The following is a 23,364-nucleotide window of genomic DNA, read 5'->3' as shown; positions in this document are numbered from 1 at the left end:
GTACCTTTGGAGTCAGAGGCTCTCTGCTGACCCAGCGTAGCCATCAGCGCGTCGGGCAGGAGCTGCTCCAGTGGAGGATGAGGAAGGGCCTCCTGACAGCTCACCCTGTGGTCACTTCTTGCAGGTAAGTCCCTTTTCTAGACTGAGTACCCTCTGTAAAACTGTGCTGGATTGAGAAACACCTTTGGAATTGCTCAGGTTTTGCCATTTACACTGCTAGAACGTTGGTTTATTGCACTTCTAAACTGGAAGGACGGATGCCAAGAGCCACTGCTGCTTTGTACCGCTGTAGAACTATGCAAGGGCCTGAGGTGGCTGGAAACAGGACCAAAACAGCAGCTGTACCAAGCATAACCAAGGAGCCTGCTGGCTGGGACTGCCTTGCTGCACTGCCACAGGCAGGAGCCTTGTACTCATTCGTAGAAGCAATTCTCTTAGGTTGCTACATTCATGCAATTGTGTCTTCCCTTCCACAAGCATCTACCAACCACGGATGAGGTGGTTGTGGTTTCAGTGCATCCCAGCTTGCATGCTACTTGCTCTGTAAATCAGGTTAGTAAGGAAGGAAATGGCAATACTTACTTACATATTCTCTAAGACGGAGCAAAGTTGTGTGGTGACAGAAGTCTGCAAGCAGAGAGTCTGGGCACACCCCCCCACGGGGGAACACGAGGAGGTCACCTCCCTGCTGAGGCAGCAGTGATTCAGGCAGGTGCTGTGCTGTTCTCTCGCTGCTCAGGATGGCAACAGCTCTAAACACTGCAGTATTTTCTAGTATCCAAACCCCTGTTAGGGCTGAGTGTTTGGGCTTGTTTTTTCCTTTTTCCATTTCCTATTTAGTATTTCAGGAGGGTCCCACAAACCTGCCTTTATTCCATAATTGTGGCAAATTGTAATTTTCTATCTATTCCGTTAAGTTTGGGTCTCCACAAACCTGGCTTTTAAAAAGCCCAGTGTGCACAACAGCACCAGCCTCTGTTGGATGGATGGAAACTTCTGCATTTGATAATGGATTGTCTTTAAGAGGTAGAAGCATCTTCCTACTCCTAATTCAATTTCTATCACCTAGCACCCTCTGAGCCTGTATAATCTGGCACAGGTAAAGAAAATGATACTACTTGAAAACAGCTACAAACAAATAGTAGATCTGATAGTTTCCTCTCACAATTTGTTGCCAGTTCAGTTTCGTACTATGTACTTGTATGTAAATGCTGTGTTTCCTGCCAGACAGTTGGTACACATTTACCCACTGCTGTTTCCCTAGTGTTAGGCTCAAATGTATAGTCACAGGGCGATGTGAAGCTACCTCAGTTCTAGCTAACAAAGTGGGGTCTGAAACACAAGTGCAGCAAACCCAATTACTTACTGCAGCCATACCTCAGTACTTACTGTTAAACAGTATGCTAAGAACTGTTACAGAATGTGGCTGTAAGTAACTTGGATCACTTGGAAGGGTTTGTGATGTCCTGGCCACATCCCTGTGACAAATGGCATCATTTGAAAGGTGTAGAAAAACAGGAGCTCCAAGGGTTAGAGAGTTAAAATGAGCTGTGTGTAAGGGGTGCTTTGAGGTGCAGCCTGGTTTATACTACTATATACAAACCAGTACAGAATGCACTGCGTAGCAGTAGTTTGTTATGGAAAGAAACTGTAAGCAATTGAAATCAGGATTTAAATAGCACTGTGGGAATCTGCTGGTACCTGTACATAAAGGTAATGAGGGCAGGGTTTGTTAAAGGTGTTTCATATTCCATTCACTGACCAAATCTAGCATTACTACTATTTGTTTCTACTTAAGGTAGAAGTTACTTTAAGGCAGTGTTCACTTGCTCTTCATCAGCTGCACAGCTCAGGTACTTGACCTTGTATTTTACAGTACAGGGGTACCTAATTTGAAGTATTATAAAGAGCTGAAAGTCAGGAATGAGATACAGCTGTGTGCTGGATGCAGAAACACCATCAAATCAGATTTCTTCCAGAGCAGGGAACAGACCTGTTCAGTCTCTGTCCTAAACCTGCTGGTATTATGGGACTTTTAAGCCAGACATGAAGCTAGATTTACAGGAGGGAGTAGTCAGTCCATCATTAGACAGTACGTGCACCTCTTGGCACTTGAGAAACAGGCTCTGAGGTGCCTGGTGGTTTTTTTCCCTATATAAGAGTTAAACAGTTGTGTGAGTAATAGGAAATTGCTCAGCCTGGTTAAGGGAGTACAAATACAACAGAGGCTTCAGCTTTCCCTGAAAATGAGACTGTTCCTTAAAAGAGAGCAATGGAGCACCTCCATTGGAACCTGATGTTGGGGAAATTGGGGAAGGGAAGGAAGGAAGCCCCCCAGGTGCTGCTGAAGGAAGCAGGTACTAACCAGCTACTCCACCTGTCTTCCACCATGACCTGTAGGCTGCAGACTGCTTGATGCCCCTTGCTGTACCCATGTGAGGCAGCAGTGGCTCCTTTCATCTGTCCCTGCGTGACACCAGCGCTCAGAACTGCTCAGGTGAGGACAGTAGCTGGAGACAAACATGACACACGAGTAGAAATGCATGATTGATTACAGCACCTTGTGGGAGATGGGACAGACTGCTTGGGAAGGAGGCAGAGGCAGTGGTGAGAACAGGAGGAGGCTGGTGTAGGTGGCCTGTCCTGATTTAGGTACCAGCACAGGATGGTCTCTGGATGAACCCAGAGCCAGTCTAATAAAAGGAGTTGTGAACTGTGGTTGAAAGGAGGAAGAGTGTGGAAAGAATAGGGAATACATTTGTGAGAAGATGAGAACATTTGTTGCAATGGAACTTTCTGTAAGTGTTCAGTGTTAAACCCACTCATCTGGCACCCTCTGTCCTGACACACGAGGGCAGACTGGCCAAGTAACTTGGGAAGAGAGTGGTAGCATCTGGTCCAGCTGACACTGGAATGACAGCATTACATCCCAGGGATCCTAGAGGTGTAGGTCAGTGCCTGCATGCCTGTATTACTGGGAAACCAGATGGCAAACTGGCTCTAGCGTACCCCAACAGGAGGTGCATGTGGCAACCAATACTGCATTCCAATTTGATAATTCAATCTTAACCAGAATCAGTGCAGAAACCCTGGAACTGAGGCTCAACATAGGAAAGCAAACAAAAATACCTAACCCCTGGGCCAGCACAAGCCTATGCTGGTGGCATCAGCTTTTTGACAGCAATAGGTGAGTTCCAGTTCAGTTTCAGAACACTTTGGCCTCTGTAGCAGAGAGAAGGTAATACAACAAGGTGGACATTTTTACGCTGTCACAGCTCAGAATAAATCAATTGCTCCCAGTCAGCATTAGAGATGAGTTAAGCTGACCTACCTTGGTGTACACTGAAAGTTAATGCCTCTGAGAAGAGGGGCTATAGAATAAGAGCCACAGGGATAGTAGATTCTCAGTGCTTGGCTAATTTTTTTAGGAAACAAATATACACATTAACACAGTGGAAGGATGTTACAAGTGCCTGAACTCTCCATTAGAAGATGTATTTGAAGCTTAATGAGTTCTGAAGTGTACAGTACCTCTACCTACCTTTCACTGTATGCAGTGATTTTATTGCCTCATGTTTCTCCCTTCTCCCCAAAGACCTACAGCAGACACGATGATGTGGCTGGTGAAAGTCCAACACGTTTTCAGTCATGCAGCAATGGCTGATGTTGGGGAGCACAGGTCTGGGATCTTCAACATCCATCAGTCTTTAAGAAACCTGCCTGCAGTTGCTGGCCTCAGTGCAGGGATTACATTCTCTTGGAGCAGGGGTGCAGGCTGACACTGCTGCTCTACTGTCTGTTGTTTTTGGACACGTTGTGTGCCAGCCAGTTCACTTTGGTTTTCCAGCTCTCCCGTAGGGCTTCGTTAAACTTTAGTCTGAAGTGCTTCAGTGCCTCCTCGTCTGTTTTCCCAAGAGCTAGGGAATCCTGAAGGGAAGAGGCAGAAATCAGCGTGGCCTCGCTGGAAGCGCAGCTGAACAGTTAACTACTAAAACGCTTACTCACTAAGAAATTACTCCATTGAAAGGAGCACTGTGTAGGAAATGAGTAGCTGTTAATTGTTTTTAATAGTTGCTGTAGTAACATGGTAAATAAATACATGCATCCTACACTTAGCACATTGTACAGAGCTCCTGTCTCAGCTGGCCAGAGCTAGGATGTTATCATTTTAAGAGGCAAGCTGGGAACAGAAAATGGTACACAACCAACCAAAGAGCTCTGCCTCCTTCCCTGCAAGCTGGTTCTACAAGGTACCCGCTGCCTTTGTGCTGTAGGATCTGAGGTTATGTCCTCAGCGCCAGTATCTGGCATTTCTGATGTGCTGCACAGGGATGGTGGATGTCTACTCACCATTTTTGGAGCTCATTTGCTTCTCAGAGTGTTTCCTTTCACACTGAGCTCCTCACTGAGCTACAGCATCAGGTATTCAGTTTTAACTGAACCGGGGCTCTGCTTCTCTTACCTTTAGATACTGAATGTCTTTAGAGCAGCTGAGTTCTGGCAGGCCAGCAGCTTTCATCAGTGCAAACAAGTGCAGGAAGAGAAGCCCATGGCGCCTCAGAATCATGTAGGCTTTTTCACAATAACCCCTGAACCTGTTCAGAAAGGAAGGTGAGGGAAAGGGATGAACACTGCAAGCTCTCCATTTCATAAAGCAAAGACTGTGTTAGAATGAGCCCTGCTGTCTGCACTGATGGCTGCCAAGCCCTTCCACCCTCTCTAATGGGTAAATAATTTATGTCCTTTCATGTGTACAGACAGCTATGGGGTACACAGAATGGGTGGAAGTAAATTCCTGAAAACTGAGGGCTTTAAAAGCTGAAGTTTAACTGCTACCACTTACCTCTCAAACTTCTCATTGTTGTTAGTTTTGCCTTGCTGGATGACATGCACGAAGTCGTAGGTTAAGATGAAAGGAACTCGTTCTCTGTTAATACCAAATTTAGTCTTGAAGTTCCCCAAAAAGTGACCAAAATCAATGTGGAACAGCTATAAGTAGGGAAGAAAAGAACTGGTTTCAGAATAGCGTCTGGTTTAGCTGATCAGTGTTGAGATCTCTTCAGTTACTGTATTCAAGAGATACCATGGGATTTGAGGAGGCAGAAAAACGACCTCTCCCATGGCACTCCTTTGGGAAAAGACGCAGTATTTACTTGCCAAGCTGTTTTCTAGTGTAATTAGATGTTGGCTAGGACAGGAAAGCTACTCATTTCTTCAATACTTTGGTATATGTGAAGAGATGGCTGGGTTTTCTAAAGCCTTAGCATGGCACGAGTAGAAGCAAAATAAGAACTGAAATGGGCAGCACAGCATGCTGGGAAAGATGTCTAGTTTCAAACTTACTACAGAATAGCACTTGCTCACCTAAGGCTTCTTCCCCTCTTTTCATCCTTTAAATACTAAGCACAGTGAAGCCATTGCAGCACCAGTGCAGTGATGGGAAGGAGGATCCTCTGCAGAACGCTGCACATTAAGGCAATTTGGGGGAGCAGCTGTATGCTCCAGGTAACAAAACCCAAAGCTGAGCACTGCAGGGCATCAGCTCCCCCAAGTGGATAATAAGTGAGTCTGAACTGCCCTGCCGAGCACGTTTGAATGGGGAGAAGAGGCAGTCCTTTAGGCTTTGTGTAATTCCCAGTTAAGCAAGAAAGATGGCTTACACTTCCCCCTTTACCAAGCTCTCAGTGATGCAGTTTAGTACATGTCCCTTTAACAATAGGCGTTCTCCTTTTCTTTTTCCTGGTTTTGCCCTTTGTCTTCCAAACTACAAGAAGATCCAAGCTGGTGGCTCTTCTTGTGGAACAGAGAAGGACTCAGTGCAGGGGTCAGTGGGAAATTGAAACCATGCTGATCACTTGCATTCATTTAAAAAACAAAGTAGTATTTTCCTAGGAGGAAGACTACTATATCAGCTCAGGTAAGTAACTGAGGATCTTACCTAGCAGCTACAAGCAATTTGTGACTCAGCTGAAGCCGAGTCTTCAGACTGGAAAGTGCAGTGCTTGAGGCTGCATCTGCACACAGGTCTCAGTGTAGTTTCAGAGTGGGTGTTCACAGCAGCAGGTGATGGCAGCAGTGCTTACAGAACTGGAATCCAAACTATAAAGCTGTATTTACCCTCTACTGGGAACATTTGTCCAGTCTGCCTCTCGGCTGGGAGGTGAGGTATTCCCTTAGCATTAGGATTGCACTGGGATCTATCTGTCCATTACTAAGTAGCATCCCTGCCCCTCTTCCAGTACTTCCACAGCAGCATCCAGCCCCCATACCTGTCCCGTCTCCCGGATCATGATGTTGTCGCTGTGCCGATCACCGATCCCCAGCACGTAGGTTGCCACGCAGTACCCAGCGCAGGACAGAGTGAACTCCTCTATGGCTTGTTCCAGTGCATCGCTAAAGAGGACAGAAAGGCTGAATAGGAGCTGTACTTTGAACCCCAGTGCTTCAGCCCTGGGAACGCTGTTTTTACAGCTTCCCCCATGCAAACCTGCCCTGGGAATCATGTTTGAATTTCCAGAGGGCTCTCAGAGGCGGAGCTCCCATCCCTGCTTTACAAAAGCTGCAGTAGCAATGTCTAATTGGAGGGGTCCAGATAAGGTTGTATCCAAATCCTCAACAGAAAATGGTTTTGTTTCAACCCAGTTAACTCACTTCTAGATCTCTACAGATCCAAAAGACAAAGTGGGCTCCCAGAATGATTCCTGTTGGTGCCTTCTTACCTGGGAATAGCACTGAGGTATTGCTACTGCCTACTTCTGTGTGTAGTAAACCCCCAAGCTACACAGCTCTTGTGCTGCTTGTTTTTTTCACCTCCCAGTTTTGGCATTATTCCTGCCCCTTTTCCAGCTGCCACCACATTGATCCTGTGACTTTATCCAGAAATAGTCAATGCCATGCTCAACATTTGGATTTGGATCAGCCTCTGGACAGTTCTACCTTAAGTTAGCAAAGACCAAAACAGCTTGCAAACAGTAACCCAATTGCCTCCATATCTGCTCATACATAATGCCTTCTGATGTGCCAGGCAGTGCAGCAGCTGGATAGTGTAGGGCAGCTTGGAAATATGCATAACTGAAGGAGAAAACTGAGCAAAGCAGGAAGTGTCTCAAGCTGGAAGGAAGCAGTGCAAGGTAAGCCCACCTACCCCGGGTTCTTGGATTTCAGCCAGTTCAGCAGTGCATCCTTGTTGAAGGCTGCCGTGGCCACCATATTGCTCTTGTTCAGCTGGATGTTGGCGATGGTGTCTGACTGCATGACTACTTCTATCAGCCCAGTCTTGTCTCCTGTGGAGAGGCAGCCATAAGGGGTCATCCTGCAGAGATGAAAGAAACCCTTCCACTGAAATCTTGCCCAGAAGGGGGTTGTGCTGTCTTGTATAAGCTTTCCCTTGTCTGCCCTACACCTCTACCCCTCACACAAAACCTGACTAGCTACTCCCAGAACACTAAACGGGCTCATCAGGGACAAAAGAGTTTGCAGACCAAATGGCCTTACCACTATGACATATAATTGCAGTAGGACAACTGCGTGCACATCACTCACCTCAGATCCAGGCCCTCCTGCTTCCACAGGATGTCCATCAACTGGATCATCTGCAGAGTCAGCATGTCCTGTCGAAGATCTGTGCAGCATTACAAGGGATAAAAGGGTCATGAGCACCTCCTGTTATCCCCTCCTCTTGTGCTCTTGCAAGGGGCACTTGTTCTGCCCCTGAAGCAGGCTGCTGGAGGTGTGATTGCTGCATGTGCCACTTGCTAGGTCTGGCTATGAAAGAACAGCAGCAGCCAGCAATGTCTACTACTGCAGTAATAGCATAAAGGCACCATTCTAGATGTCGTAACTCAGACATGATTCTACTAATGCAGATAAACACTACTTCACTTTGCCAAAGCTCTTCCCATAGTCAGCGTACCACTTCAGAAAACATCTGTCTGGACACAACAGTGAGCAGCAGATGCTCCAGCCCTACGCAGCTTGCAATGCAGCAGCTCTTTCAGGTCCCACATCAGGTTTCCTTTTACTGTGCAAAGGTATCCAGCTACAGCTGGGCTAAAATCTCCAAGAGAAGGGCAGCAAATGAACTGTACGGGGGAGTTTTTATCTCCCCAGCTTACTGCCGACATTCAACCACGTTGGTGGTCCTCATTTACACAACATCGGAATGGCCCACAGCTAGGCCCACTCACCCCAATAAATAGTTGGGACTATGAGGAACACAGACTCACCATCTCCATTTTTGAAAATAATTCCCACTCCACCTCCACCTGTCTCTTCATTATTAAACACAATCCATAAAGGCTTCATTTTGGAGTCCATAAAGGTGCACTGATCCACACTAGAGCAAACAGAAACATCGCCACTGGAGCTGCCGTCTATTAAACAAGCAGCCATCTAAGCTGCAAATGCAACAGCAAATGCTCACAGACTGGGGCCTTCCATGACAGAAGGGGACCTTGGGGTGACAAGAAGCCCAGCCCTGGTACTGAACAAAGCCTGCAGCGCAAGCGGAGGGATGCAGTAACTTCCTTACCACACTTCAGCGAGGATAATGTTGGGGTTCAGGGGGGACTGGAGGTGGGAAAGTGCTTCAAGGTAAGTTTCCTGCTTCATGCACACGTGCATCATCTCCTTGGTTTGAGGCTTGGTGGCCTTCAGAGAACTCGCTTTAACAAAGTCATTCAGAGCTTTCATCTTGTTGAGGGCTTCTCCCTGAAACAGGGGAGGGAAGGAACAGGGGTAACAAAGAGCTTAAAACCTATTGAAGTCTATTGTGAAATCCAAGCCTTGGGTCTATCTCTTGCCTCCTCTTCAACTTGGGGCAATTTCACACATTGCAACAAAACAGATTTAGTAGTATCTGCTTGATAGTCCATAATCAATAATGGATTGATTAGTACTCTGCTGGGCATAAATGCATTGCAAGGCAATGACTGCACCAGGGAAAACGGACATTATCAAGCACCAAAGGACTAGCACTGGCTAGAAAAGGGAGGATGAGTCCCTGCCCTTCAGTGCTTTGGGGTAGTTCCGGTTATGCAAAAGTGCCTTTTCAAACCATTCTAGACACATAGTGTAGCTTGGGACACATGCAGCCAAGAGCTGAGTAAAGTTACATGTGATGGGGAGCACCAGGCTCTTAATAGGATGTGGCCAACCCAATATAGCAGGTGTAAGGCTTTCTTTGTATTGCTGATACCATTAAACTGGAAAAGGGAAGTCAGCCTCGTGGCTAAAAGCAGGTTTTACCTGTTTCATCAGGATTTTCATGTGGTGGGTGCTGCCTCTGCAGTATGCTTCCAGGATCAGGCCAAACCTCAAGGCAACTGCAGGAACGTGCATTTCTGACCTAGAGAAAGAAAGGAGAGTAGAGCAGTTCTGACTCACTGCAGTGAGTGACTAATTCTTCCATTCATGTCAGCACAAAGAGCAGGGGGAGAGAAGGGTGCAGAGCATTGGCTGCTGTTTAGATTCTGTGTACTGCGGAGAGAAAATAATGCACCCACCCCAGTAGAAAAACCATTGCCCGAAGTGATGAGACATCGTTCTGGATGGCTCCATTGCTAACCCCTCCTTTGAGGGCATTACTCAAGGACAGTTCAGAGCATATGGCTCAGAACTGGCAGGTGGCCACAGATGTCCACAGTAGATTTCCCCACACAGGTGCCTGTATGCACATATATATGTATGTGTGTATATATATATACACACACACATAAATACATATACACACACATATATACATACATATTTTGGTAATGACAGTAAGGAGCTCCCACTAATGCTTTGGTGAAAGACCACAGCTGAAGGATAGCCAACAGCCTTTAAACAATTATGTTTTCATCTATACATCCAGCCCTGCTTGCTGTCCCGCTTCCCAGAGCCATGAGCAAACCAGTAAATGCTGGTTTCACTTGATTGATTCCCGAGGAAAAGCCTTTACCTCAGATGCCAGAAGAGGAAGTGGCCGATCTTGCGGTTGGATAACGCCCTGTCCAGCAGGAACTTGGTTAATTCACAGTCTAGGTAGGATTCATACTTGAGCACCTGGACAAGCTGTAGCAGGTATTGGAACACGTCGTGATCTCTGGGGAGAGAAAGGAAAAAGAGAACCTTATCAACACGTGTACTGCAGGAACTGTAAAGACAAGGCTGTCAGCCTTGTTCACAGTCCCCCTCAGCAGCCCTGCACAGAAATAGAAAGGGCTCTGCATATCCCTTGTGGATAACGCTTACGTCAGCTTCTTTAATGAGTTGACAGCAAAGGAGCCAACATAACGGTCAGGAAAGCTGAAATCCAGCAGCTCCAAGGCATTCAGGACAGGCAGCTCTGGCCAGGTCTGAAGCAGGGATATCATCTGCAAGGGGAAAAACAGCGAAAAAGGATCAAGGGTTTTATGGCAATAGACAGAAATCTAGAATTCTACTGCTGAAGAGCAGCGCCTTTGCAGGGTTGGGCACTATTTATAGATGCCTCAGAGCAAGTTTGCAGACATCAGGTCAAAACCCTCCAAACTTCCTAGCAAGGCAGACAGGAAGAGCCATCAAAGTCCACAGCAGGGTTACATTTGCTGTAGCAGTTGGTGGAATAAGCTCTTTGGGAAAAGGCACTGCTCTGCAGCCTAATAATGTAGACTAGAAAGGGATCTTTAGACGGCCCTGTGAAAGCAAGGAGGGATGAGCAGCAGACACCATCCCCAGCTGATGTCTGATGTTCTCAGTGGTAGAGTTTCACAGACCCCCTGAGGTAGCCAGTGCTGATCTCTCATGATCAGTTAAGAATGTCTCATCCAGATCCAATTTCTGCTCTGAATTAAGCAGATCTTTTCTTGCCTCCAGTTTCTAGAGGGGATGGCACAGAGCCAAGCAGAGCCAACCCTCAACTCAGCCGGGTACCACAGCATGCGTTCACAGTGGTTGAGAACAGAAAATCTTCCTCATCCTCAGTGATGCCAAACCTACCCGCACAGGGCACTGCAAAACATCCCCTGCTAAGGTGGCCTCCCAAACACAACAGAGCACTGCAGACACTGAAAGATGGACCAAAAAGGCTGCCAAGCCCAGCATCCTCACCTGGGCAACATCTTCATGCTTGTTCCACTTGGTGATGATGAGCAGCTTTGCCAAAGCTTGGGGGTACTGGTCGCGGATATCGTACCTCATCTTCCACACCAGGTCTTTCTCATGCTCATATAGCTCAGTGTGGCTTCTCCGCTCCAGGATCTCCTTCAGCTGCAGCTTCTGTTCATGAGAATCATAGGAAAGAGCTTACATGAGGCTCAGTCTCAACCCAGAGGGCTTGCTCAGCCTAGAGACCCCTATAGGGCTGGGGCATGACCCAGTTTGGTGAAAAAAGCCCTGGTTGGGGGTAAGGTGGAAAGGTATAACTTGATCTGTGAAACCAGACTTGCACATAACCTGCACATGGCTGAAAAACTGGTGCCAGAAGACTCACCTCCTCGGGATCTTCTGCTGCAGCACCACGGGGTTGTTCTCCATTCTTCCCCAACTCCAGCAGCTGGGACACAAACAAAGAGTCTGAGAAAGGCTCCTCATTTCCTCTGTACTTTTAGCTCACCATCACGTCAAGCATTTATGGTGTATTAGAGGTCAGCCACTTGCCACCTCTGGAGAAGGGGATTGCACCTCACAGCCCAAGTGCAGGTGATGTACTCAGCAGGACCCCGCTGCTCTGATGTGTAACCTAGCTGCCCACAGACCCCCCTTCCCTGGTAGTAAGGAGGAGGAAGGGATGAGTCCTCTTCCCAAAGGGGACAGACCTGCACACCCATAGAGTTTGTGCACAGGGGCTCTGGGTCACTGAGCTCCTAGCTAACAGGAGTTGTTCCACATTCCTAGAACAGGCATGTGTTTGCCAAGCAGCCAGCACAGCCCAAGCCACCCTGCACATGGGCACAATCTATTAAAGCATCTGAGCCAGAACTTGCATCACAGGGGAGCATCAACGTCCTTGGCACAGCAAATCTCCTTCCTTTCCTGTAACAAGCAAATTTCTTCTTCCACTTTAAGTGTCTGGCCAGAGGCAGTGACAGATGGAAAATCCCCATAGCCAAACAGCATGTTATCACCCTGTGCTGAAAGGGAGGGAGCTCTCTACTTTCACTCATTTTCCCTTTATTCCTCTTCCTTCCTGCAGAGCCTAGTGCTGTCTGCAGTGTAAAGGCAGCTCAGTTGAGGGCATTTTATGAAGAAATCCTCATCTGTGATGAGGAATTCACAGCAAAGCTGGTGAATTTCTGTGCCTCCCAAAAAACCATGTCCCTTACCTGCTCAAACGATGGGTAATACACAGGATGCGACGCAACGCTGGGGAAGCAGATGACCAAGGCTGCTGCGCTTTCCGTGTTGGGGTTGCATTGTACCGTGCCCATGGGGTTTAGAAGTTCTCCTTTCTCATCTGAAAAGCAAAGTGTATAAACACATGAACCCAAATCTTCTGAAGCTCTGGTGCAGAAAGTAGAGCACAGACTGCTCCTCCCAGCTCTGTCATGGGCACTGCCCGGCCCTGAGCAGCTCACTTGACCTCTCACAAGTGAGGTGTATGCGACATCTTTAGGACAGGAGCAACCTCTTATACATGCAATACCAGGCAAACAAGGCCTTCAACTTGGTGGGGTTCTAGATGTCATCACAATATAGAGCAGCAATTGTACTGGGTCTGGTAGTGCAAACTGTTACGGGCCCTCCTACAACTGGACAGCAATACAGGATACAGGGCATCTGATCTTGTGATGGAGGCTAAAGGCATAAAACAACAGTAGCTCTAGCTCTTGACATACCTGGAAAAGAGGACCACATGTGCAAGCAGCACTCCCCTGTTTTCAGCTGGTCCTTATAGTCAAAGAGCATGACATTCACCCAGGCGATAGGGCAGTCCTGCACAGCAAAGAAAGCAGCTCATTTGGGTGCTGTAGTTGCAAAAGCTGCATGAAGGGAATAGTTTTTAACAACAAAGTGATATATCCCCATGTAAAGCAAAGCCAGGGATAAGAAGTTATATATTCTTGATCTTTTCCAAGTCTGCAGGCTGCTACACAGAATGCTACAAGCAGGTAACTTCCCACTCTAAAGGTACCCCTTCACAAAAGACCTCCTGCAACAAATAGACCACCCCAGGTAGCCATGCCTGTCTGCTTTCCTTTTAAGTTCTCCTAAAATCAGAGTACGAGAGGTCATCAGATTCAGATATTTGTCTTTTGTGTAGTGCTAAATGGCACCAAACACTCCTCTCAAATATGTCTAAAACGTCTTCATTTTCCAAGGCTGAAGAGTATCTAAGCTGCCTGTAAGGCATTGCAGCTCTACACTCCATATTCGAAGGAGCTATGGCATATACTTCATATATTTCACAGTCTGAAAGGAGAACAACCTTAACTTTGAAGCAGGGAACACAGTGTTAGCATGACTTCAGAACACTAGGCAAGGAACACCAGATACATCTGATAATGGGAAGAACAGCCTTGGCTACTCTGTACAGTAATAAACACCATCTATACAACCCAAAGACTCCAGCAAGTGACTAGGACATGGCTGAGAAGAGCCTGTCTCCCTGCCATCAGGGAAGACAGATGTGTTCCACAAATGACCTAAGGTTTCCTGCAGCCAGGCTCCCCAAATGGAACAGTTTACTTCATATAAGGGTTTACTTCAAGGAGGTTTCAACAACACCAGCAATTCACTCAGTTGCTCAGAAAACACCAAGGCTTAAGCAGACCTCAGCACAGAAACTGGCTTGCAAAGAGCTTGTGAGGCAAAACAGTAGCGAGAGGCACCCCCAAAGAGGGGAATATTTGACAGGACCCCCAGTGACACATCCTTTTGTTCCACTGAGACATTCCACATCGTGCTCGCCCCAAGGGACGTGGTGGAGGTAGCAAAGTCAGCATTTCCCTCTAATGCAACAGAATTAATCCCTTTCCCAGCAGCCTCTCACAAACCTCTGAGCTGATGCGATAGTGAAATCCCATTTGACATATCAGCCTCTAGATCATAGGGAAAAGCCAAACAAAACACCACCAGCAATAACCTTTTCTCACAGAGCAAGTGACATCAAACCACAGCACAGAGCCTGCCAAAACACAAGGCAAGATTTCTGGTGGATAAAGTCCAGCAAAGCAACGCTTCAGCACTGTAAGGACAGAAATATCTCCTGCATGACTTACAGAAACACTGAGCCAACCCTCTGGGTGACATTAACCCTCTGACTCATCCCAGTCAGCCGGCAAGAGGGCCTGTTGTTGTGGTAGTGAATGATTTAATCCCACCTATCTGCTCCACACACACACACACAAACAACGGGCACATAACGAACCCTGGGTTCTGTAAGCAAAGCAAGCAAACAGATTATTCATCAAACACAAAAATCAGGGTGTGCTCCGGCTGCAACCTCCTCTCACCACCCATTTCAAAGGGGATCTGGCACCTCACTCATTGCTGCAGCTGCCCATGTGGAAAAATCACAGCAAACACTGTGAGTTTATATGAAGAGCTCACCAGAATTCATCCATCTCTCCCCAGTACCAGACCCCACGTGAACAAAACCCTCGTCACAACCCCGCTAACCAGGCTGTGTTTTGTCAATCAGAACAGCAAGATTTCCTTCTGGCTGCTTCAAGCCTGGAAATGGTTCCAGTGTGACCACAGAAATGCAGGCTCTGGATGAATCAGATATTCTGCTCAACAAAAGCCGCCAGCAGGAGCCGGGGCTCTGCTATTCTGAAGGGAGAAAACAACAGTAAAAGGGTTGATCCTGGTGCTGGCCTCAGAATGTTTCCCAGTCTGAAGTCTCCAACCCAGCAATCGGTTCACTCAAGCAGGACCCGTGGGTTGCCTGTTGCTCCCCAGACATTAATGCACCGTAACCCTGAGAACCCTATTGATGTGAGCACAACAAAGCTCAGTGAACCCTTCAGCAGAGAAAAGGAGCTAGCAGAACTGAGACTTGAAAAGCTGTGTTTGCATTTGTCAGCGCCTCCTTTCTCTGCGCTCTAGTAAGGATGGCATGACTAACCCCCTCTTTAAAGCATGGAAACAGCGGTTTTGTGGCTGCAAAACCAATAATATTCAGAGGGACAAATGGATTTATTGCTCTTGGAGAAAACTCTTCAAGGCATCATGCTTAACACTGGGAAACCAGTGATTCAGTTACAGGCTATGCTTAGATCTACTTTTTGTTACTGAATTATTAATGAACTACAAGTTTTGGAAGAGAGATGAGGAAAGTGAGAAATATCGCTACATCTCTGATTCAGAAGCTCAAAACAAGAGCTTCCAAAGAGATTTAACACTTTCTGGCCTCAGTTTGCAGCATCTTGCTGCTGTAACCTTGAAAATTCAAGGTTAGATGCACTTCCACTCTACCTCTCCTAAAAGCTGTGCTGTAACCAGTTTCTACATTCCTCATTTTCTTCCCCTTTCTTAACTGTTAACTTACCCCATGGGGGATGTGGATGAAAGACCTTCCTAGAAAGAAGATGCAACACAGATGATGGTTTAAGCTAGCTACAAAACAAGGAAGTTGCGGAACAGCAACAGAGACGCTGACACAAACGATTCCTCTTTATGTGCATTCAGATGCTGGGTATGTTTCTTAATGGTCTTTCTGGACAAGAAACTACATTTAAACAACCCTTCCTACAAGCAGCCACTCCTCAGTTTCCTGCTCCTGTTGAAGAAGTTACTCTCAATCACTGCATAAGGCCTTTTATTAATGAAGTCTTATTCTGAAAGCAGAAGGCATCTGGTTCAGAATGGTGCCCTCCAGCACCGGCAAACCTGGCTCAGCCCCACGCTGGCTTCTACTTACAGCTTTCTTGGACTTCTTCTTGGTGGAACGTGCCTTCTTTGCCTTCTCAATGACAGCATAGAGTGCAAAGCAGAGCCGCGCCATGCGGGGAAGGTCACAGATGTTGATGTCAAAATCCAGCCTCTGCTGCCACACGGGCTCCGAGCACACGTTCACTTCCGAGCTTGACACCGTCTTGCACAGCATCTCATTGCCATGAAAGAGCCCTGCTTGCACCACCAGCTGAGGGAAGGAGAAAGAGGAGAACGCCATGAACCCGCAGGGACTTGATTTGTTTGCTGAAGATACATGATCAGAAGAGCTGCAAAACGATGGGGCACCGGGCAGAAGAGGTGACTGTTTGATTGCCTGTTTCGTTATAAAGCCTTGCCCTGCATGTGAGATATTCTTGCCCCGTTTCCTTCCTTTCCCTATGGGCAGCCATTCCCTTCCCCTTCTCCTCATTCACCTGCTTCCTCTTCATGGCAGACATCCTGCAAATCCCAGGGCTTTACTGCCTCTTGCCTTCTGCCTTAATGTCCCCTGTCAGAACCTCTCCCATCACTCTCTCAGAGCTCAACTTCCCCTCCCCTGCTCTTTGCAGACCTCCCTGCCCCTCCATGCCACTGTCAAGCAACGCTCCCACAGGGCAGCAGCTCTGTTTGCTACTCCCCTTTTGGCAGGGGAGTGTTCCTAAGAACACACTGCTGGGCTGCTGGCTCCCAACTTCCCTTCCCCTTCCTGTTGTGCTGCAGTTCAGAAACTGCCCAAAGGCTGAAGGAAGCATAAGGGAGGATCACATGAGACCAAGCTGTGGGCCCCTGCTTTCCTCACCACACAAACAAGGGATGCGGCTGGGAAAGCCAGGACACAAAACCAAAACTCCAAGGTGAGCAGGTACCTACCTTCATCCCCTCATCTGCATTGACCTTGCTGCCTTGCACCAGCTGGATGTAGAACGACTGCTCCAAGGACCACAGAGAACCATAGTTTGGCTGGGAAGAGAGAAGGGTTCCTCCAATCAGGAATAAGTGCAATAAAGGCTTCTCAAGCCAGCACCAGACCTCATCTCCCATCCCATGCTCTTTGCTCCGACAGAAAAGAGCACTGCATTGCAGGCTGGCAGCATGAGGTCTGTGGCACCCAGGGAAGCTGCAGAGGGAGGTGGAAGGGTGATTGGGAATCACTGGCTCTTAGGCCCTAGTCAGGAACCTGTCCTGAGGAGGGCAGGGAGAACCAGCTGCTGTTCCCACACAAGATCAGCATCTCCATCAGGGGATGAGTTGAGGATGCCCCCTGTTACCTTCTTCTTGGGGAGCGGGGGGGGCTTGGCAGCAGTCTTGGGGGGGCTGGTGATACAGTTGGTTTGCTCATCTCTCATGGCAATGATAGTGGAGGAGTGTACCATGGTCAGATGGGGTGTCAGGCCTCGGTGCAGGCAGCTGCGAATGTACTGCAAAGAGAGGACAGAGTCAGCAGGGATGAAACGGAGCCAGGCGAGAGCAGGCAGCAAATCAGAACTGGCTGGAGCACAAAGCAGGTGGAAGGAGCAAGGAAAGGACACAGCAATAACCAAAAATCAGTTTTAATTTATCCCCTCTTGGCTTCATAAACCTGCAACTCACTGGACTCATGTTGCCAGAACTGAGAATATGAAGTGCCTTTTATAGCTGGCATTTCATCAACTGACTCAAATGGCTGCATTAAGGGAAAACACTGAGGAGGATCCAGCACTCCCAACAGCAGTTTGCCTTGCCAGGGGAACACAGCATACAGCATTACTTGCCCAGCTTTCAGAAAGAGAACCCCAGCCCACCAAGCAAGCAAGCAGACATTTCTAGAACCACAGTCTGTAAATGCATTTACACAGCACTTGGTACCCAGGGACAGGATTAGATCATTAGCCCCCAAAAGCATAAGGGTCTGTTAGGCTGTTAGAAGCATCCCTTGCCTTAAGTAGCATCCAAGTCCTGCCATTGTTGTGCTGCATTCCTGTAAACAGCACTGCCTCCTTGGGTTGGAGGATACCCTCCCAGCAATAGGAACAGGCTCCTTGACAAAGCAAGACACGAGGCTCACCTGGAACTGGTACAGGGGGTAGTTCCCATAGAGGTATTCACATTTCCCATTCACCTGCAGGGTGTAGTCCTCTGGCTTCTCCACTGTCTCATGGCGGAAGACAGTAGCCTGCTTCTTGATAGCATAGCTCATTAACGTGATGGGGAACTCATTTGGGGAGATCTGGAAAGTGAAGCTCTCCTGCAATACCAACAGCACAGCACACACTGTCAAACACCAGCAAAGGGCTGAAACCAGCTCAAGGAGCAGCAGTAGCTCGGCAGGTAGGTAACAACATTCCTGTTACCGACAATAAAGAGAAGGGTAGGAAGGCAGAACCACACACACACAATCTGCAAACAAGTAGGGATATTTGTCTAACTGGGCAGGAGCATCTTTCAGCAGCACAACCACAAGACTGGAAATCAGGAGCTTTGAGTCCAGTTTAAGCAGCATCACTGGTTCATGTGGTTGCCAGTCATAAAAATCATCCCACTGCCACTCCACCAGCAAAGGCAGAGGGTGGCTGAGGTCACCATGCTCAAACACACTGCTCTGGAAAGCCCTTCTCCCATAGGGGTGACTCCTGCTTCACACCCAGGCACAACATGCAGGAACAACGCTAACCCAAGGGTAGCAGGCAAGAACAGAGACTGATGCCTGCAAGCAGTATATGCTGATCATGAGCTGAGCAGACTCTTGGGTTCAAAAGGAAAGGCATCTATTGGGTTCTATGCTCCCTTCCTACCCTAAAAGCTTTCCACCACATGGACATGCAGCAACCTCAGCTACCAGCTCACCAGTACACCCAATGAAGGGGAACAGCTGTTTCATCTGTAGGCTCAGAGTCTCCCTCCCAGCCATCTCCACAGGAGAATGAAGATGAACACTGACCACATGGAAGCAATGTCCATGCACACATTATTCTACCTCCAAATGCTCAAAAGGAAGGCACAACCCAGTTAAACATGGCCATGGAAAAGACCGTGCTTTACCCCTCCAGACTGGAACTTGACATTGACAAAAATGTTCTTGGTGGGGATATGGAGAGGGCCAGTGCCAGGGCCTTTGGCCATGGGCTCCAGCTGCAAGGGGAAGTTGTACTCCATCCAAGCTGCCCAGCTGAGCTGCTGCCGCTTCGCTGCTCTCTCCTCGCAGAACTGGCACATTTTGGCACGGAAATCATTCACCTCTGGATCCTGCACCGAGTCAAACTCATGCAAACCTACGTGGAGAGTAGAGAGAAAGGCAAAATAAGCATCTGCACCCAACGGTGATCAAGTGTCTGTGACAGTCTTCCTGAGCACATGCTCAAAGTCTGGCCAAAAGAAGTCAGCCAAGCTATGAGCAATTGCTTATTTACTGTGTGCAAATGTACCCAATTGCTATAGCCCTCTGCCAGCAGGACACACCACAGAATCACTATGGCTGGAAGGGACCTCTGGAGATCATCCAGGCCAACCCCCTGCCAAGGCAGGATCACCCAGAGCAGGTTACACAGGAACGTGTCCAGGTGGGTTTGGGATGTCTCCAGAGAGGGAGACTACAGCCTCCCTGGGCAGCCTGTGCCAGGGCTCTGCACACACACACTGTTCTCCTCCATCAGTATTCCACACGTAGCAAGGGTGTCTGGGGTAGAACCGTGTTCCAACACCCCCGCCATGCTCCTGGTGATGGGGAACTGACCTTTCCCAATGAGCAGGCTGATCTGGGAGTTAATAACCTTCTTGACTCTGTCTCCTTCCCGAGCCACGAGCCGCAGCACCGGCAGGAAGGGTTGGATGTCACAAAGCCGCCGCTGCTCGTCCTCCAGCTCCTGCTGCTCTGCTGTCTGGTTGATGCACGTGAAGACATAGGCCTCAGGATCACTGAGCATATGGTACAGCGGCTCATACTGAGCATGCTTCCACACCACCTGGGCCAGAGCAACAGCAGGGTGAAACTACCGCTGCACTGCCAGGACATCACCCTCCTCCTCCTCATCCTAAGGGTCTTTTCCAACCTCAATGACTCTGATCGCTCCACAACCTCATTCCCTTGAGGTACACCCTTTGGTGAAGGCAATGAACAGCCAAACCTTCCCACAGCATTCCTGGAGCTGCAATCACAGGCTGCTTTTCAGCCAAGTCTGGTGGCTTCAACTCATGCTGAAGTGCTGGGTAGATTTATCTGCAAGTGCCTTTAACTGACTTCTTTTCATGCTTGCCATTTGTTTCAGGCAAAGTAAATCCTTCAACCCCAGGATTTCAGTATCCCCCACCTGAATATCTCACTGTAAGTACTGGCTGACTGCTGGCCTTGTGAACTAGAAGTACTGCTCCCACTGGAAGCAAAACTCAGTTAAATAACTTGCCCCCAGTAACATGAAATCAATGACAAGACCCAAGAACCCTTCACCCTTCACTCCCAGGGGATGGCACTTCTACACCACACACACTCTTTCTTCACTCTCATCCTAAATGCTTGCCATAGGAGACAGAACTCCTGAGTAGACGGCCTCTGTTCTGGCCCAGTGCCTATTCTGGCTGTGGAACACAGACCCGTAACTTAACAGCTGGAACCAGTCAGCTCCAGTTATGGGGTTTTAGGCTGGTTTGGGTTTGTTGTTTTTTTTTTTTACCTGAAAACTGCAGCACAAGAAAACCTGGAATAATCTGGCACTGTGCTTCTGTCCCTTGTGATCTGTGACTCATCCAGGCCAGCCTGCTGCTGCTGCTGCAGAGAAAACCTTTCCCACTGTTTCCCTTCACTCTCCCCTAACACAGCCCATGGAAACAAGGAGGCAGCTACGTTTCATTTACACATGCTTTCACTACGGCTTTTTATTCCTCAAAGAACACTAAGTAAAATCCCCCCTATGATTCCCATTCCCAATTTTCAGTATTCATTTTCTGTGAGCTGGCATCCTGAATACTTTGAGTCAGTCCAGCATCTGTATTTGACTACTTGGAGACTACCGCAGATAAGACTGTGAAACAAGGCTGTTACCTGCTTGATGGTGCCCAAGCTGGCATTGCAGGACACAGAGAGGTTTAAATATATGCCTGTGGGCAGCAGAAAATCCACCTGGATGTTTTGGTTCTCCCCCTTGGACCAGAATTCCATAGGGCAGTAAATGCCTGGGGGCATCCTGCTCACTTCTTAGCTACCACCTGCAAGAAAAGGGAACAAGGTCTGTAGCTGTTGACTACATAATAACTCTGGGATTAACACCTACATCTGACAGAGAAATTAAAGAAGTATTTTCAGTTGAGAACAAAGCACTTGTCCCAATAAACTCATCTACAACCCATCAGCCAACACAAACAGTAAGTCCCTACCCCTGGCTTGGTAGGGCAGTCCTCAGGCCACATGCTCCAAGCTCCACTTTGTTTTTCCAGAGCTCAGTTCCAGTCTGCAAGAGGGAGAAAGAGAGGTTGCTGGTTCTGAGTGTGCATTTTTATACACACAAATAATATTCCACTGTACATCCTCCCTTCTACAAGTACAGGAAAAATACGTGAGGCTGAGGCAATCAAAATAGGTTTGTTAATTCCTTTTGCACCCTTTCACTTGCCAGAGCTCTACAATTTAACCTTAGACCATCCAAAGAACTCACAGAAGAGAAAAAGAACCTGAATGCTATCAGGTATAGACTTGGTTTCAAAGACAGGATAAGTGCAATGTGTGCACAGCTGAAACAAAAGGCACTGAACAGAAACCCATCGTACATTTGCTTTCTTAAAGACATGTAGCACCACAGTCAAAGAAACCCTCACGCTTCATCCATCTGCCCACTACAGCTGTATAAAACTCCTCTAACTGATAACAAGCAGCACTGTGGTGTCCCCATACGCAGGAAGAGCTTGGACCTGTTAGCATTAGCCCCTAGCAAGAGACAGGTAAATGCTGTAACTAATCCCCTTCAACCACCCCAGCGGAGGAGGCAGCTCACCCAAATTCCCTCTCACTTACCGGCTTTTCCCCCAGGGCAGCAGAGAAACACAGCCTGGAGGGTTCTCACAGAGCCATGGTGGTAGCTGCTGTGGAAAGCAAGGCTTCAGCCTCCTGCCAGCCTGACTCTGCTGGGTCTAAATGCAGCCCTGCACGTGCCCCGAGCAATTCCGTGTCACTGCTCCTCACCCTGTGAAACCAGGACCGAATTTGCCCATTCCCAATTCAAAACACGGCTTTGCAGCTGCCCGTGTACAAACAGACAGCAATAAAGCAAGATGCTGCTGAAGGTTTGGGTCTCCCAAATCATGAAGCCCTGCTGGCAGCCCCTTGTGAGCCAGCCCCGATGCTTCGGTACGACAAGAAGCCCAGCATCTTATCTGCTAGCCCCTGGGAGCACAGCACTTCCCCATCAGCACTGAGGTGAGGATTCCCAGAACTCTGAGCTGGGTTTTATCTGTCCCTCTTCCTCAGCGCACACGCTGTATCACACAGAGACCGGATACAGGGACCACAAAACCACCCATGTGCCTTAAGAAGGAGGGAAGTAAAAGGGGGAGGAGACAGGGTTTACAAGTTTGAATAAAGCAAAACAAGCTGCTTCTGCTCAATAACAAACCCAGCAAGTTTCTAGAGATAGAATCATAGAATTATAGAATAGTTAGGGGTGGAAAGGACCTTAAGATCATCCAGGGCAGGGACACCTCACACTAAACCATCTCACCCAAGACTCTGTCCAACCTGGCCTTGAGCACTGCCAGGGATGGAGCATTCACAACCTCCCTGGGCAACCCATTCCAGTGCCTCACCACCCTCACAGGAGAGAATTTCCTCCTTAGATCCAACCTAAACTTCCCCTGTTTCAGTTTGAACCCATCATGCCTTGTCCTGTCACTACAGTCCCTAATGAAGAGTCCCTCCCCAGCATCCCTATAGCCCCCCTTCAGATACTGGAAGGCTGCTCTGAGGTCTCCACACAGCTTCTCTTCTCCAGGCTGAAGAGCCCCAACTTTCTCAGCCTGTCTTCATACAGGAGGTGCTCCAGCCCCTGATCATCTGCTCCCTCTGCCTTGCCCAATAGCATAAAAGCAGCAAACTACCATGACTCTGCTGAGCAGCAGAGATGGACACATGACAGTGACTGAACTGCTTCCTTCTGCTGAGGATTTCTACCTGGTGTCACACCCCATCAGATATAAAGTACCTATCTAAGCTATTAGCACTACAATGTTGAGGTCAGGTTGTCCAATACCTTATTTTTCCAAACTCATTGATTATCTCTTGAGGGATTTTTCCAACAGAACCTGGAGGGAATATGCCACAGGAAGGACAACTCGGCACTTTTATGCTTTGTTTACCATGCTTTCCCCCTTCCCATTACTAAATTCAGGATGCTGCCAATTTTTAAAGGCCCCAGCATCCTCTCAGCCTTTCATCCTGGTGAGTAGATAGATTAACACTGAAAGTCCCACATTGTGGTAGGTACCTGTAGGGCTGGCAGCCTGAGGTCCAAGTTAATCAATCCCAAATTAACAGAAATCAGTTTACTGCACAACCTGCAGATCCCTCAG

The 23,364-nt window shown here is 48.0% G+C and overlaps 1 protein-coding gene across 6 annotated transcripts in view; it reads right to left on the bottom strand.

Moving 5' to 3' along the window:
- Nucleotides 1-3,463: 3,463 nt before the first annotated feature.
- PIK3CD (phosphatidylinositol-4,5-bisphosphate 3-kinase catalytic subunit delta) overlaps nucleotides 3,464-23,364 on the bottom strand; it is a 40,124-nt gene continuing 20,223 nt past the window's right edge. For 2 of the 6 annotated variants that reach the window (XM_062604350.1, XM_062604341.1), the window contains exons 2-24: nucleotides 21,181-21,254; nucleotides 20,849-21,012; nucleotides 19,547-19,775; nucleotides 18,856-19,085; nucleotides 17,882-18,061; nucleotides 17,106-17,255; nucleotides 16,708-16,797; nucleotides 15,824-16,045; nucleotides 12,798-12,894; nucleotides 12,285-12,415; nucleotides 11,453-11,515; nucleotides 11,071-11,238; nucleotides 10,234-10,355; nucleotides 9,941-10,084; nucleotides 9,247-9,346; nucleotides 8,531-8,709; nucleotides 8,226-8,335; nucleotides 7,543-7,621; nucleotides 7,145-7,312; nucleotides 6,270-6,393; nucleotides 4,844-4,989; nucleotides 4,463-4,595; nucleotides 3,464-3,927 (exon numbers count right to left, since the gene is read on the bottom strand). In XM_062604350.1, the coding sequence (XP_062460334.1) occupies nucleotides 3,790-3,927; nucleotides 4,463-4,595; nucleotides 4,844-4,989; nucleotides 6,270-6,393; nucleotides 7,145-7,312; nucleotides 7,543-7,621; nucleotides 8,226-8,335; nucleotides 8,531-8,709; nucleotides 9,247-9,346; nucleotides 9,941-10,084; nucleotides 10,234-10,355; nucleotides 11,071-11,238; nucleotides 11,453-11,515; nucleotides 12,285-12,415; nucleotides 12,798-12,894; nucleotides 15,824-16,045; nucleotides 16,708-16,797; nucleotides 17,106-17,255; nucleotides 17,882-18,061; nucleotides 18,856-19,085; nucleotides 19,547-19,775; nucleotides 20,849-20,989 (3,144 nt within the window). In that variant the 5' untranslated portion in view covers nucleotides 20,990-21,012; nucleotides 21,181-21,254 and the 3' untranslated portion in view covers nucleotides 3,464-3,789. Of the gene's footprint in view, nucleotides 3,928-4,462; nucleotides 4,596-4,843; nucleotides 4,990-6,269; nucleotides 6,394-7,144; nucleotides 7,313-7,542; nucleotides 7,622-8,225; nucleotides 8,336-8,530; nucleotides 8,710-9,246; nucleotides 9,347-9,940; nucleotides 10,085-10,233; nucleotides 10,356-11,070; nucleotides 11,239-11,452; nucleotides 11,516-12,284; nucleotides 12,416-12,797; nucleotides 12,895-15,823; nucleotides 16,046-16,707; nucleotides 16,798-17,105; nucleotides 17,256-17,881; nucleotides 18,062-18,855; nucleotides 19,086-19,546; nucleotides 19,776-20,848; nucleotides 21,013-21,180; nucleotides 21,255-21,814; nucleotides 22,007-23,364 lie in introns of those variants that run through there. The other 4 variants (XM_062604370.1, XM_062604333.1, XM_062604361.1 and 1 more) reach the window with 4 other exon arrangements.

The sequence above is a fragment of the Pezoporus occidentalis genome, unplaced genomic scaffold (assembly GCF_034315485.1).
Source record: "Pezoporus occidentalis ecotype Australia unplaced genomic scaffold, CSIRO_AGI_Poc_V1 ctg119, whole genome shotgun sequence".
Lineage (NCBI taxonomy): Eukaryota > Metazoa > Chordata > Aves > Psittaciformes > Psittacidae > Pezoporus > Pezoporus occidentalis.
The sequence above is the reverse complement of the archived record's forward strand: the minus strand, read 5'-3'. Positions and strand labels throughout refer to the sequence as shown.